General features: G+C 46.6%; 1 protein-coding gene across 2 annotated transcripts in view; it reads left to right on the top strand.

Moving 5' to 3' along the window:
* The window catches only part of LOC1280116 (centaurin-gamma-1A), a 155930-nt gene that overhangs the window by 131082 nt on the left and 10983 nt on the right, over positions 1–13865 (top strand). For both annotated transcript variants that reach the window (XM_061654824.1, XM_061654827.1), the window contains exon 2: positions 8640–8872. In XM_061654824.1, the coding sequence (XP_061510808.1) occupies positions 8640–8872 (233 nt within the window). The remainder of the gene's footprint in view (positions 1–8639; positions 8873–13865) is intronic.

The following is a 13865-nucleotide window of genomic DNA, read 5'->3' as shown; positions in this document are numbered from 1 at the left end:
TACTGTGGTTTGGATTTGCTACCAAGAATTTAGCCCCTTGGCTTGTTGGAAAACTGTTGTGCTATTACGAGGATCTATTACTTCCACGAACGAACTTAGTGTTGTTTGAATACTACAGTACACTGTACACTGCAAAAACACCTGCCCCAAGACCCCAGATATCGTTCATCGAACTTGTGATGGTACTGTTGATTTAACGCACATTACCGATGAGGAATGTGCATCAGCGCAACGTTTGTTTGTTTGATTTATTTCACCTCCCATTATTCCAATAAGATTCCGCAACTTCATTCGACGCCAACGTAATTGATTTTTTACTCCCTGCAGCGGTTGCAGGTCCTGCTGTGCTGTTTACGCAACTATTAAACGCTTAAACGGAAACCGGCAATCGTCAAACGAGCGATACTAACAGCGAACACAAGTTACCCTTTCATCTGGTTCCGCTCGGGGTATGTTTGTCTCCACATCGGTATTCAAAAGCTTATCCCACAAAGTCCACAGTACATTAGGCTCCTTTGGGCACGGCTATGTCGGAGTCGGGTTGTTTTAAGCAGAGCAACGAAACAGGAAATTGGTAAAAACACTGTGTGGCGCCATAATATGTGGTAATCGCTGCAGAGCTAAATTTGCTGCAGGCAGCAGCTAATCGATTTACCGACAGCTCATAAACTCGGTCGCCGGGAACGTGTGGTGGTGCGGCGGTGTCCCATTAAGAGAGCATGCAAATATATGCGCAGTGTGTGTGTGTGTGTGGAAGGGTTCGGTTGGGACAGCAGCCACGTTGCGTGCCTTGGCGCGTTTAGATCGATCGATCGGGGAGCGCATTTCACTGCACGTGTCATCGATGTTTACCGAACTAATTGATTTATCCGGGCGGGTACACGGCAGTGTCCCAGTGCCCCACGGGGATTGTGTAATCTTGTGCTGCGTTTTTGGTCGCTGCAGATAGACGCTGGCAGTTTGAATCCTATTTGACACACACAATCGCTCAAATGTAACGATCAGGAAATTCACGGGAGGCCAACAGGGAGTGGATTGCATAATTTTACACTCGAATCTAAAGAGAGCGAGAGAAAAACGAGTTCCAAACCACAGCGTAATTGTTCTGCGCAATTGTTTGTTGGACCCTGGAGACTTCAAGTATTGAGCGTGAAGAAACGTAGTGTGTACTCTGTTGTTGTTTTTGCTCCGCTGCCTGTCGTGTAATGCTACAATTCAGTCTCAATCAAAAGCTCATCGAACTGAAACCAATTTATAATTTCCTTTCAACGAGGTCGCTTAGGGTTTTGGAGCATGCTACAAAAACGGACCCGCCGACGGACGCCGGTGTGTTGTCGTAACTATGTGGCGATAGACGACGTTTTCATTACAGATCAAGCAAGCTTCCAAACCTTGCGGACACCTGCAAGCGTTCGAAATCAAATCACGTCTAAATTAATCACCGTCAAACGGCCCAAGTGGAACATGATTACGATGCACAACGTCGCCGTAAACAAACTGCATCATTGGTTACATTTTCGATTAGCTGTTTCTTTTCTTTGAACGATCAACAATTATCGACAGACGGCAGAGTGTGCGGATGTGCGTTTATGCTGGGTTGAAATAAATTAAAATCTAATCGAATAGAACAGCGCGAACCATTTTCGATCATGGCGGACAGCAGTAGCATATGTTTTGGGTCGAGTTCGTTGTTTCTTTTTTGGTTATGCTACTCGTGAGTGTGTACCACCGCGTGTCCATGCGTGCTTGTTGAATATTGATGAATATTAACATAATGATCATCACCATACGATTAACACGCCGCTCAACATAAGGAAGTCATCATCGGAATAGGAATGGGAGTTGTTGTAGTTCGTAGAACAATCACATCCCGTCCGAAAAGAAACACTACACACACAATGTTATGGCTCAAGAATGGTAAACAAACAGCAGCACCAATGCCTATGCACACCCGGGGGCAGGAAATCAAACTCATCGCATTACGACGGTTTTCTATGCTTCTTGTTGCCCCGCTTTGCTTGACGGACGTTTTTCTTCCAGAAAAGCTCTTCAGCGGCTCTACACACGCACGAGTGGTCATAAAGGCGTTCGTTAACCTCCACCGACAAGTGGCCACTGGAGGATAATTTGAGCGCGCTGCTGCCCACAAAAGCCGGCGCAGAATTTCTAACACGGCTGTTAGAGCAAGTTTAGAGCGTCTGTCGTTTTTGTCCATTTTCCGCTGCACCAGATTAACCATAAAATGTGCTCGTTTTGGGGTTTTGTATACTTATGCTAGATGCTGCTTTGAGTGTGTAAAGTGCCGGAATGAAGATTAGAACGCCGGAAAGGTGAAAGGTGTGTAGTTTGCTTTTAACGGTGCAATTACGAATGGAAAGGTGTGGGCCCCGTGGGTAACATTCAGGTGCGACGCCTTGTTGAGGGGCGATATTAAATGGTGCCGTTTTTATTTGTTTTATAAAGCACAATAATACAATTAAACCGAGATGAAGGGAGAAAGAAGAAAAGAAGTTTCGTTTTGTGTTTGATAAACTTTCCGGGAAAAGGGTAGTTTTTCGTGTGCTCAAGACGCTTACAACTCCCTTCACCAAGCTTTGATCAAGTCAGTTTTGCATGTTTAATTAATTTATTCCACTTGGCTTTGGAGGGGGGGGATTGTGTTTTGATGAGGCGAGCTCCTGCGGAAACGGAAGCGATAGAATAAATATATGCACGTTCAGATCATCTTTACCTATGTGTTGGCTAGCTTTTCAACGTTCCGCCTCTGCCGCCGCCGCCGCCGGTGCATAAATCGATCAAAACAAAGAAGCACAAGGAAAATGAGCACCTTCAATAAATGCCTCCTACCTCCAGCGCACAAAAGGAAACACATGATGATGTTTCCTGGGGTCGAAAGGAAAACTCATCGTATGGAAATTTTGGGATACGATGGAGATGGTGCATAATCAGCGGGAAGTCCATTTCCGCCGTTTTTTGGCTATTTCTTCTGTGTTCTTCCTAACCGGTGAATGGTCACTCAGCCGTGATCCAGTGCCTCAGGGCTTGGAAGAAGACGATATAAATGATACTGTTTCTACCAGTTTTTCCTGCTCCAATTCTATTGGCCAATAGAGATCACAATATACTCAGAAGCTTGAAGAAGTCGGAATCCCAGGGGTGGGAAGATATTTCGCTTAGAAACTCGTGATGTCCGAAAAGCACCGAAAATTCCGAATTCCGGAAAGAGCAGAACATTACGTTCTGGTTCATTATTTTCAATTAGCTCCTACGGATGTTCCTCGGGTGGCGCTTCCATTTACACACCTGTCCGCATTTTACGTGCTTTCCGGCCGAATGCCCACATCGATTGCCTATTCCGGATGTGGTTCGAAGGAATTTGAAGGTCAAAGTGTACCGCCGGGAACCATCAGGTTTAATCATTCGATAAGCGCTTTGTGGGACAGTATGAACATGAGGAACCGTACCCCAAATTCCAGTCCCTCCAGGCAAACTATATAGGGCAAGCAAAACGCTTCGGGGTCAGGTGTGTATGAGCGTCTTCTGCGTCCTCCTACGATGCGGAAGCATTTAAGCGAAACGTGTTTACCCTCTTCAAAAAACAGATACATCCCTGCTCGGTATTTTGTATAAAATATTCCCTTGTTTCAGTTTTGCGCATCGCTTACGCTAACGACCATTCCAAGAAAAAAAGGGGAAATGTTTTTATGGTGATGACAAGCATAGCGATAATGTAACACAAACTTTGAGGGATCCCTTGCGCTCAAAGGGAAAGACATTACGCGATGATGTCCCATTGCCAAGAGAGGGCTAGAATCATTGGCGCGTACACAATTGGCTTGGGTTTTGGGGTGTTTTTCGATCGTGGGAGCCATACCCTGTCGATGTTCAAAATTCATCAACCAACCACCAACCCAATCATTGGAGGAGACACTTAAAGCAAATTCGAATCATCGGTTGGCTTACTGTGGTGCAGCTCGTGTTGTTAGTCAGCGATATTTTTGGACTACTGTGGCTCTCGAACTCTGGCGAACTAATTTCACACACGCCGCTCTGTCGAGACGACTGCACGCAAACGGCTCGCGGGAAATAGCTCGACGGGGTCTCCAAGCTCATTTAGCTTTACGACCGGCATTGGCGAAGTCATCCATTCCTGTGCTCGAAACCGTTCCAAGCACGCATTCCGCAGCGAGTTGATCGTTCTGACGGAACTAGCGTCTCGTGCTTTGTCACAGTTGCTAGGTTGTCGATATTCGGACCTAACGCAGATGCTTCCAACATTCCAACACACACACAAAACGCTTCCTTGGTGTTCTTCTTGCCGTGGAGCAATTCTAATTGAATGCTGCTGTGTCACAGTTACTTTCACGCATGCATTATGTCACGATATGGTGTGCCGGTGTGCCAAGAACAAGGGGGTCGTTTGGTAATGCTGCAAAAAAAGGAACACGACGACATCTTCATTTGGAAAATGCGGACATACTTTCGGTGCAGTTGTCGTCGGCGTCGTGGGGTCATCCACTACATCACACTTGCTTAGTAGGTTTGCAGTTCATTTGCCACTTGCAAGCTGACTCTACCTTCTAGATGACTAATGATAACATCACCGTGTGAAGGAAGAAGTTAGCAGCCCCGTGGCAACAGCCAAGATGTGACGACAACTTAAACGGCGCGCTGTGTCATGTAGTGCCAACGCTGGTCGTCGCCTGTGTCGCACCGAACCTGGGAGGTGTAAATGATTTGTTTGCATCGTTGGACGCGCTTATTTATGACCATAATGTTCCTCCAACAAGCGCGACAGAGCATAATGGTGTGTACCACGGACGTGTAGATGAAGCAATTTGGAACGCAGCACGTCCCGCAAACCTTCGCAGCTACTGCTGGTACTCTGGTGTTGGAGCCAATGATGATAGTTTTCCCTTCCTTTCCGATGCTCTTGCACTAGCCGGCATTTGCTCTCGCAGCTGTGCCTTGCCTTGAACCATAAAGTGTCTCGCCATGCCCATTATATCATAATTCTTTCTCGACACATAATTTTCTCCTTCCTTGTGCACTATTTTGTGGGTTTTTTGTTGTTACTGCGTGATTGCTTCTATGTTTCAGTTCGGTAGCATAATGTGATGTCAGCGGCCGTTTTGACTTCCAATTTGTTGCCACTCACAAGTTCACAAGTTCGAAGGTCGTAACAAAATCGGGTCGTCGAGAGTGAAATCATCGCGCGGTTGATTAGCTACGGCTCTGGCTTTGGTCATTAACATGCTCTTGTGTATTGTGCCAAGTTAGCAAACGGAGCTGAAAATCGTTTTAGAAAAGCAATGGTGGAAGTGAAGCACTCCAAACAAACCAGCAACAAAATGTAAAACAAGCTAACAAAAACAAATAAAATGGAAATAAAACATCTCTCCAACGCATATGCAAATAAGATTAAGCCGTCACATTCTGTGCTTGGAATGCTAAAGCCATCTGTTCAGGGGGGGTGATTGTCGATGTCGACTTTTGCGCATGGCAAACAGTTTATGCAATCTTCACTAAAATGTTTGGAATACTCATCGAAAGCGTGGCCTTCAGCAACCAGATTAAATGCTAATCGAAGTTGAAACACTTTTCGCAAAAATAGAGCAACGTAAATGTAAACATAATGTAACATAACGCGTTCATGAATGAATTCCATTATATATTTATGCAACCCTTTTTGTGTTACGAATCAGGTTACCCACATTTCTCAGTCTCAGCTCATGTGAGATTTCATCTCCACATAATGCCCGAACCGAACACACACACAATTTCCATCAACGGATATTGGAAAAATATGGCATAAATGAAGAAAAACGGTGCCAAATAAATTACGTGTTCACACGTACATTTAAACACACCACATCCACAGTGCGGTGAGTGATCGAAACACGTGATAGGAAAAATGTGAAAAAAGCTTTTAATGCACCCACATTGGCAAATTGGTGTGGGGTGTGCCATACAAAAAAGCCGAAATTTATAAGAGAGACAGAAAAAACAACCCAAAACTATATTTATTTCATCGAAACACGTTGCTTTTTTGGAGTGCAATATCAACGCACAAGAGACAGAAATAAAAACAAACCGTTCATTTCGGGTTATAAAATGACAGAGTTTACGGGTTCACCTTCAGCAAGCCCCGAACCAGGAGAATTGCCCCCATAGTTAAAGGTTTTGTAAACAAACCACGTCCACGTTTAAAACTGTACGCCGAATTATAAAAAAAACACACTCACATTCCGATACGAGCGCCCCAGCGGTTCGGGTGATTAATTTGAAGATTAAATGCGTCAGCTAATTTGTCCGGACGCACACACGATGGCCGAAACCCAGTTCGGGACACCACCGAAAAGACAGGAGGCACAGTTGTGTGATGCCTATTCCAACCGGATAATGACAATTTGCCGTCCGTTCCAGCGATGCCGGGGATCGGGCGGAAGCGTACCAGCGGTGGACAGATTTCTCACGCCGCACCGAGTGGGCCGAGCCCGTTCCACCGGTGTAAACCCTTTCTTCCACTCCCAAGGGAGTCGTCACGGCGCTGCCTAAATGGTGTTAATTTACATGCAATCAATCTTGCGCAATCTTATACCCCTCCCCCTCGGGAACGGTTGGCGGCGGCGTCTCTCTGCCTGTCTTCTGGCAACCAGAGGACCCCAGAATTCGTCGGCAAAGAGCGAACGCCGCGTGCTTGCTGCAATCAATCAAGATGCAAATGTGCACAATGTGTTCGTGGAATTCGGCTGCAGCCGAGGTGTCATCACAGATCGCCGACATTACTGATGTGTGTTGATGTTTTGTAGCGCACGGTTTTGGAACTCGGTATGTGTCGAGTTCCGTTGATGTTGATTCCATTCCTTTTCCCGTCGTACAGAATTATTGAGACTTTTAGAGAGCAGAAGGATCGCTCCCTGATGCTCCCTTTTTCTTATGCATATATAAATGAGGCAATTTTATTTCCATGCTTTTCGTGGTGTGTCAAATTCGGTACTGGGGCGAGAGACCCACCGGAATACAGTCGGGATAACATCAATCAAACGCTCTGTGTCTCGTCTTCCCGACAACAGCACAACCAGTTCGGTACAAGCCTCAGTCCCTCAGATCCTGTGCCATGTGTTTGTCTCCCTCACGGACCTCACCAGCACCAGTGGCTAATCTTTTTGCAATCAATCAACACCTTTTTTTTATTTCTTTGGTAGGGAAAAGAAGGATAAAAGTAGTCTTATGTTCCTTCCATGTTCCAAAGGAGTCATGCTTTCGTATTCAGGTTGAAGAGGAAGAAAAGTTTTTTATTTTTTTTTCTGGGAAATATGACGGATGGACGGTTGTGTCACTATCGAGAGTATTGCTTTTATTTATCTTTTTCGTGGTAACATTTTCTTTTTATTTAATGAAGTGAACTATTGATTGCGCTCAAGTAAAATCGATATCCTGAAGATGATGGAACGATAAAAAATCATCTGAATTCAGACATAAAGCAGCAAATACTCTTCGCTATGGCCAATCCATCAAATTGAGCCCGTGAAAGGTACACGTGTACTGTTTGTGTTGTTGTGTAGCTTTTGTTAACTTGCTTGCACAAAACAAAATCATCACGGGGCGAGAAACCAGACCGAATCGGTCATTTCAACAAGAGAACAAGATTTTCCTCGACAGGATGGTGGTGAGTGTGTCCTAAGGGTGTCCTGCCCAGCTACCAAAGTTTTCGGCGACATTCCGCTGTCAAAAACGTGCTGGTGATGAGCGCAAAAAAAAATCTCTTCTCACATGCATATCAAAACGTAATCCTTCGTTGATTAACTACAAGCAGATTTGAATAAAAATAATACCCCCAAAAGAAAACAATCTGCTACACGGGTGCTGACGGATGGATGGATGGATGGATGGACGGGGATGCTGGCCGTCTGCTTTGCTGGTTTCTTCCGGCAACCGTCAAGTTTGCCGGAATGTCACCCGAAATGACATTTTGATGAGATCTAATTCCGTTTTCATTCTTCTCGTGCTCGTTCCCTGTTTTTTTTTCGGGAAACACGAAAAGGAATTCTTAATTTAAACGATCTCGCAAGAAAAGCAAACTGGCTTGCGCGCTCTTGCGGGAATCAGCTGGACGAGTCGCTCCCCCGGGTTGGGCCGAAAAATAGCTCTATTATCCTTAAAGCAAACTTTGGCCGTGCTCGGCGAAGCGGCGACGTTCAAGATTGACACTTGAAAAGGAAGTGTTAATGAAACTCGGCGCGCGGGTCTGCTGGCACGGAAGGTTCGGAAGGTCAGTTCCTTCCGAGTGTTCCCCTTTTATATAATGTGCCTTGCGAAATTCTCCAGCCACCCGGCGCCAATCAGATGCAAATCCCCGCTGTCAGAAATGGGATTAGTTGCCGTTTGCTTCCTTTTTTTTTGTTGGTGCTCAGGGCTTCTTTTATTTCTGGCTCTTACCAACCAAAAGTTTCATTAACACTTCCACACTGTGGAACACAAAACCAAAAGTGGGTTCCATTTTTTTTTCTTCCCCTGGACAGACATGTGCAAATTTTTGAACAAATATGACAGCGAGGGGCCATTGTGAATGATCGAATGTGAATATATTGCAGCTTTTACTTATATGCGTCTTCGTTTCTCTTCCCTTTTCGCAGATTCGTTCGTTAACAGCCAAGAATGGACCATCTCCCGATCCGTGCCGGACATCCGGCTCGGCATTGTGGGCAGCCTGAGCTCGGGCAAGTCGGCCCTGGTCCACCGCTATCTGACCGGCACGTACATGCAGGAGGAATCGCCCGAGGGCGGCCGGTTCAAGAAGGAAATTCAGATCGACAATCAAAGCTACCTGCTGCTGATACGGGACGAAGGTGGCCCACCGGAGATTCAGGTGAGTGACACGCCGGGTCTGATGGCTGCTAAAATGCCATGCAAACACGTGGGCTACTGGGTTGGGTTGACAGTGGTAATAAAATATATATATGTCGACCAGACTGGGTGGATCCCTCCATTATGACGACGAGGAACGATAGCCTTCGTTTATGGGGCCTCGCAGCGACCAAAGACAGCCTGGGGACGCTTAGCGGACGTTCTTTGGTGCTCCAATTTGTATCCTTTGACCTCGGACGACCTAACTGCACCCAGAATGGGTGTGTGAACGCTCCCCAAGGCCAGCCAGGGAAGCAGGTTAATGGATACGGACGGATGTTTGATAATTAACTTTCCTGATAAAGTGACAGCCGTCTGCTGCCGCTTGTGTTGCAAAACACCGCTGTCAAGGTGGTGCAGTGTCTGTGTCAGTAGTGCGGCGTTTTTTTATTGCAGTCAGAAGGGTTGTTATCATTATCTGTAGTTATGAATGTGTTTTTTTGCAGTTATTGGAAATATTTGCAATGACTGCAACTTCAGAAATCCAGCAAATCAAAAGCATAGCTCGTACCAGCTTCATTTTTCACTCTTTTAATTTGTTGCTGACATCCCATTTCTTGTGTTGCAACTTCCGGATAGCTATATAAACACACAGATACCTTTAGTATCTAAGCAGGAAAAGAAAGATAAATATCATCTTGGAATTGGAAAACCTGAACTTCGCCAGGAATTATGCTTCCAGCGCCGTGTGCTGCAATTGCGTAAGCGAATCGTTGGAGCAAAACAGAACAGAAAAAAATCTTATGCGCAGTGACATAAACCGGCTCTCAGCGGGTGGCATGCTATGGTCCCTCCACTCGAACGTTCATCGACAGACACCACCTCCACAAAGCGAGCGAATGGCGGCTGGCTCCATGTACGTTCGATGTCGGTTTGGATGTTTTCAAGGGTGGTGGTTTTGTTGTTTCCTACACCTGTCGTCAGGTGAAGCTGTTTACACGTCAACCCCCTTTCTGGCCGGTAGACACAGCAGTGCTGGAGGTTCCGTCTGTATATTTTAGTGCGGTGGCGCCAAGATCATCCGATAGAGAGCGGGCCTTGTTTGGAGTTGAATGGGATTGGAGCTTTCAAAAGTATGGATAGCGATCGTCGTCGTAGGCAGCAATGTCACCTCGTCACTCAAAGATGAGCCTTTGATGAGGACCTTGGAAATGGAATACCATTAAAAAATTGAACGAATTGAATGTCTCATCACTTCCTATTCTTTTTTGGATAGAGTAGCGAGTTCAATTTTGCTGCAGCTGCTCCGAAATGCGTTTTTTTGTAGTTGTTGTCTCCCTATAATAGCTCTCCCAAGGGGGTAATTTTGCATTGATTTTGATTGCAATTTCTGCATTATGTCGGCAACAATTAAAAGTCATTCGAAAGGCAGAACAATCAAAGGTCGCTGCACAGGTCTAGCATGACTTGCTGGTTAGTCTATTCTTCCTTCTCCCGAAAAAAAACTCACCCCGCGTGATGAGTTATCAGTAAAATCGGCTGCAATTTTTTTCTATCCTCCCCTTCTGCAGCGAAGGATATAGCAGCAGCAGCAGCAGCAGCAGCAAAGGAAGGCAGTGGAAAGCATTATTGCAACCTAATTGTTGCAAATATTTTCATTCTCAACCACTCCCGGGAAGATCCCGGGCAGCCCAACAACAATGCAATAATAACCCAACCGTCCGTTAGGGAGATCGTGAGCAGGCAGAGGCAACAGCGCCTATTCACAATTAATCGATGCATCACCGATTGCTGTGCGCTTTTGTGTGTGGTAGGTTGCTGCAAAAATTTGCATACCTCCCGCCGGCTTCTGCAACAGCATAAGCGTAGTAGCGTGCGTGAATAATTGGTCTTGCAGAGTGTGTAGAGGCTTTTTCATCTCTCTCTCTTTTACTTCTTCTCCCTTGCTTTGGCACTGACTCTGCACCTCAAACAATGCCGGTCAGCTAACCACTGGGTAGGGTGCGGTAGGCCGCCTGCCTGCCGATCCGGGAATCGGATCCGAACGGCCGATTAACGGTTTGTGCCTACCCCGCCAGCCCCCAGCCTCTTCGCTACTAATCAATTAGATGCCAAATCGTCAGCGCGCTCGCGCTACACTTGGGCGTTTATCGAGGCGTAAAGCGATTGATTGCAGTTTAATGACTTTCTCCCGGATCGTAGCGAAGGTCTCCCTCCAGCGGAAAAAAGGGTGTTGCTACTGCACCTTCATTTGCATTGCTAATTAGTGTGCGCCGATTGATAGCGCGGATTCGATTTTGCTGCCCAGGGATCAGCCCAGTTTTCCCGCGATCGATTGATTTGCTTGGACGCATCGATCTCGCATCGAGTTTTAGAAGATAATGTATGCGGCGGCTACATTCTAATCCCCGTTGCTGGAAAGGGGGGAGGGGAGGAGGGTGTCTGCAAACCCGTTACAGTTAATCTAATTTGCAATTTTTGCAGAGCAAAAAGAGAAGAGAGAGAACGCGAAAAAAGCGTACACGCGTTGTACGATGAATCCGCTAATGGGTTGTTTTCGTATCAACGTTACGATTTATTGATTCTTTGGGTGGACAGACGCACACACACCGTACGCTATTGACTCTTCATCAAGCAAAAAAACACAGGATGGTTGTCTAGTGATCGATTTAGGCGCTAGGGGTGGAAGATCAAACGTATCGAGCTATATAAATCGTCGATTTTGTATGCATGCCTGCCTCGGTTCTGGCAGCGCGAATAAAGCGAGTCCCGGGGTGGCGTACGTTTCCTTCGCGTATCAGCTGTAAAAGTCATTGTAATGTAAATATTATCGTTGCATTTCGAATCGAAATGGTATCGACGAACCGCTAGCGCTAGTTTGTAGTCATAAGCAGGACAAGTCGTTACTATTATTTATCGCTCCATTAGCAAGGGATCTAGTTTACGCACGCCAGCATTGGGTCCTCGGGTCTACTTAGCGCACAAAAGCAGCTCCGTTCCGTTATTTATTTAAATTGAATAGCTGTGTGCTGTTTGTTTGTTAAATTTGTATTAACAAATATCGTTAAAATTACTTAAACATACACATTCTTCTGCATTGTCCTCACTATCTCCTTTCTAAAACTCACCAAACCTCGTCGTACCTACCTTCGCATTGTTCCAACTTCAAGCGCTATTGTTTTCCCGCCAATGTGACAAGAGAAATTAGACCGGAGACACCTTCCATAATGCGCCCTTTAAAAACAGCTAAAAACCCTTTTTATTTCTGCTGCTGCTGGAGTGACAAAACACCGCCAAGCGCCACTGCAAATGCCGTCAACGACAGCATTGAAAGTGGTTTCTCGGACGGGCCAAACAGCATTGCTTGCTTGTCGCCACAAAGCGGTGACACTCTATGCCAGCGCGGCAGTCCTACCACCCGCCGGCCGGGCCTCCCCTTCCATTGCCATCATCATCAACACCCCTTTAATTATGTGGCCAAGGTACACACCGACATGTATGATTTGCGTGTATTTTTGCCGTTTTTTGCCATCCCCCGAGAGCGTAAAGTTTAGCTGAAAATTAAATCAAACAATTGATGAACTTAAGTGCGCACATACACATGCATGCGTACACGTTTCAAAGCGGGCAGTGGTTTCATGTCCTGAATGCAGTCTCGGTTCATATTTCCACCCGAAAGCGGCCACCCCGGGCGAGAGCATCCTTTGTGAATGTGTGTATGCGAGCATCATCACAGCCCTCTCGGTTTGCAGAAAAAGCGTCGCCAGAAGGATGCGAAAATTATTTCTCCCTGTGGCAAAGCAGTTTGTGTGACTGTGAAGCGGCAAAAGGATGAAGCGCCGCCATCGTTTGCGCACGGTGGTGGAAAGTTTTTGCAAATGCAAAAAGGAAGAAACACAGCACACAACCCATCCTTTTCTTAGCTTTCATCAACCTTCTATGGCGGCTTGGATGTTGGAATAAATAATGGTAATTGCAGAGCGTAAGCAGGCAGCTGATGCTTTATTATGTATGCCGCCGAATGCCCGCAGGATGCAGTAAGACACAAACACGCACACACGTGAACAGGGTGCTTTCTTTTTCCTGGCGCTGCACATTCATGGCCGAGATTGTTGACAGCGCGCGTGGTGCTGCTGCGATGTTTGCATAACTTGCAGGCGTCTGTGGCATCTGCGAATGTGTTTGTATACGTGTGCGCTGTGGAAGAAAGTTGGCTATGCGGAGATGGAAAAAATAAGGACGCCCTTACACCCTTTGGGGACGACGGCGACATTCGTCGTCTAAATCGCTTTCCATTTCAATGAACCTACCGGCGCGGCAGAAAGAAGCAGCATTGTAAAATATGTGCCTCAAGAGACGCCTTCTACCCTCCTACCCTCCTACCCCACCCCTTACAGACGTCTCAAGATTGGAACGAAAACATACACCCAAAGTCCCCCAACTGCCGCCACTCCACTTGCGTCGGTTTGCGTGATTAACAAGCGACCGAGTTGTGCAAGGAGTTTGCCCGGTGTTGTGCTCCCCCCTGAAAGGTAGGCCAAGCGCAATACACACCCCAACGTCGCACTGTTCTCCAGCACCGGTGTACCGTATGGTACCGACAGCAGGAAGTAGTGTCGCCGTCGGCGACGCAAATTCTACCCCTTTGCGATGTCTCCTCTTGCGGCGTACGGCACAACAACAACCGACGGCGCGTTGTTGCTATTGAATTTTGGACCCATGGACGTCGTGGTGCACGGAGCAGTACGCGATTGTGCGCCTGCGCGCACTCTTCTAAACAGCCTGACGTGTGCAGGCGACCTCTTGAACTTCTTCGCCGTGTACACGTCAGCCTCGCCTGCCTGGCTGGCTGAAATTATGCCTATGGGGTTTCTTGTGGGGCGCGAGGAAACTGGAATGGAGTGGGTGCGAAGCATAAGAAACGTGTAACTTAGACGGTGACGGGGGTTTGGTATGGCACTCGGAGGACAGGACATGGCTTACAAATCAAGTTCATTGCCTAGTGCCTCCACGGG

This window comes from Anopheles gambiae, chromosome 3, assembly GCF_943734735.2.
Source record: "Anopheles gambiae chromosome 3, idAnoGambNW_F1_1, whole genome shotgun sequence".
Taxonomy (NCBI): Eukaryota; Metazoa; Arthropoda; class Insecta; order Diptera; family Culicidae; genus Anopheles; species Anopheles gambiae.
This window is presented reverse-complemented; position numbering and strand designations above follow the sequence as displayed.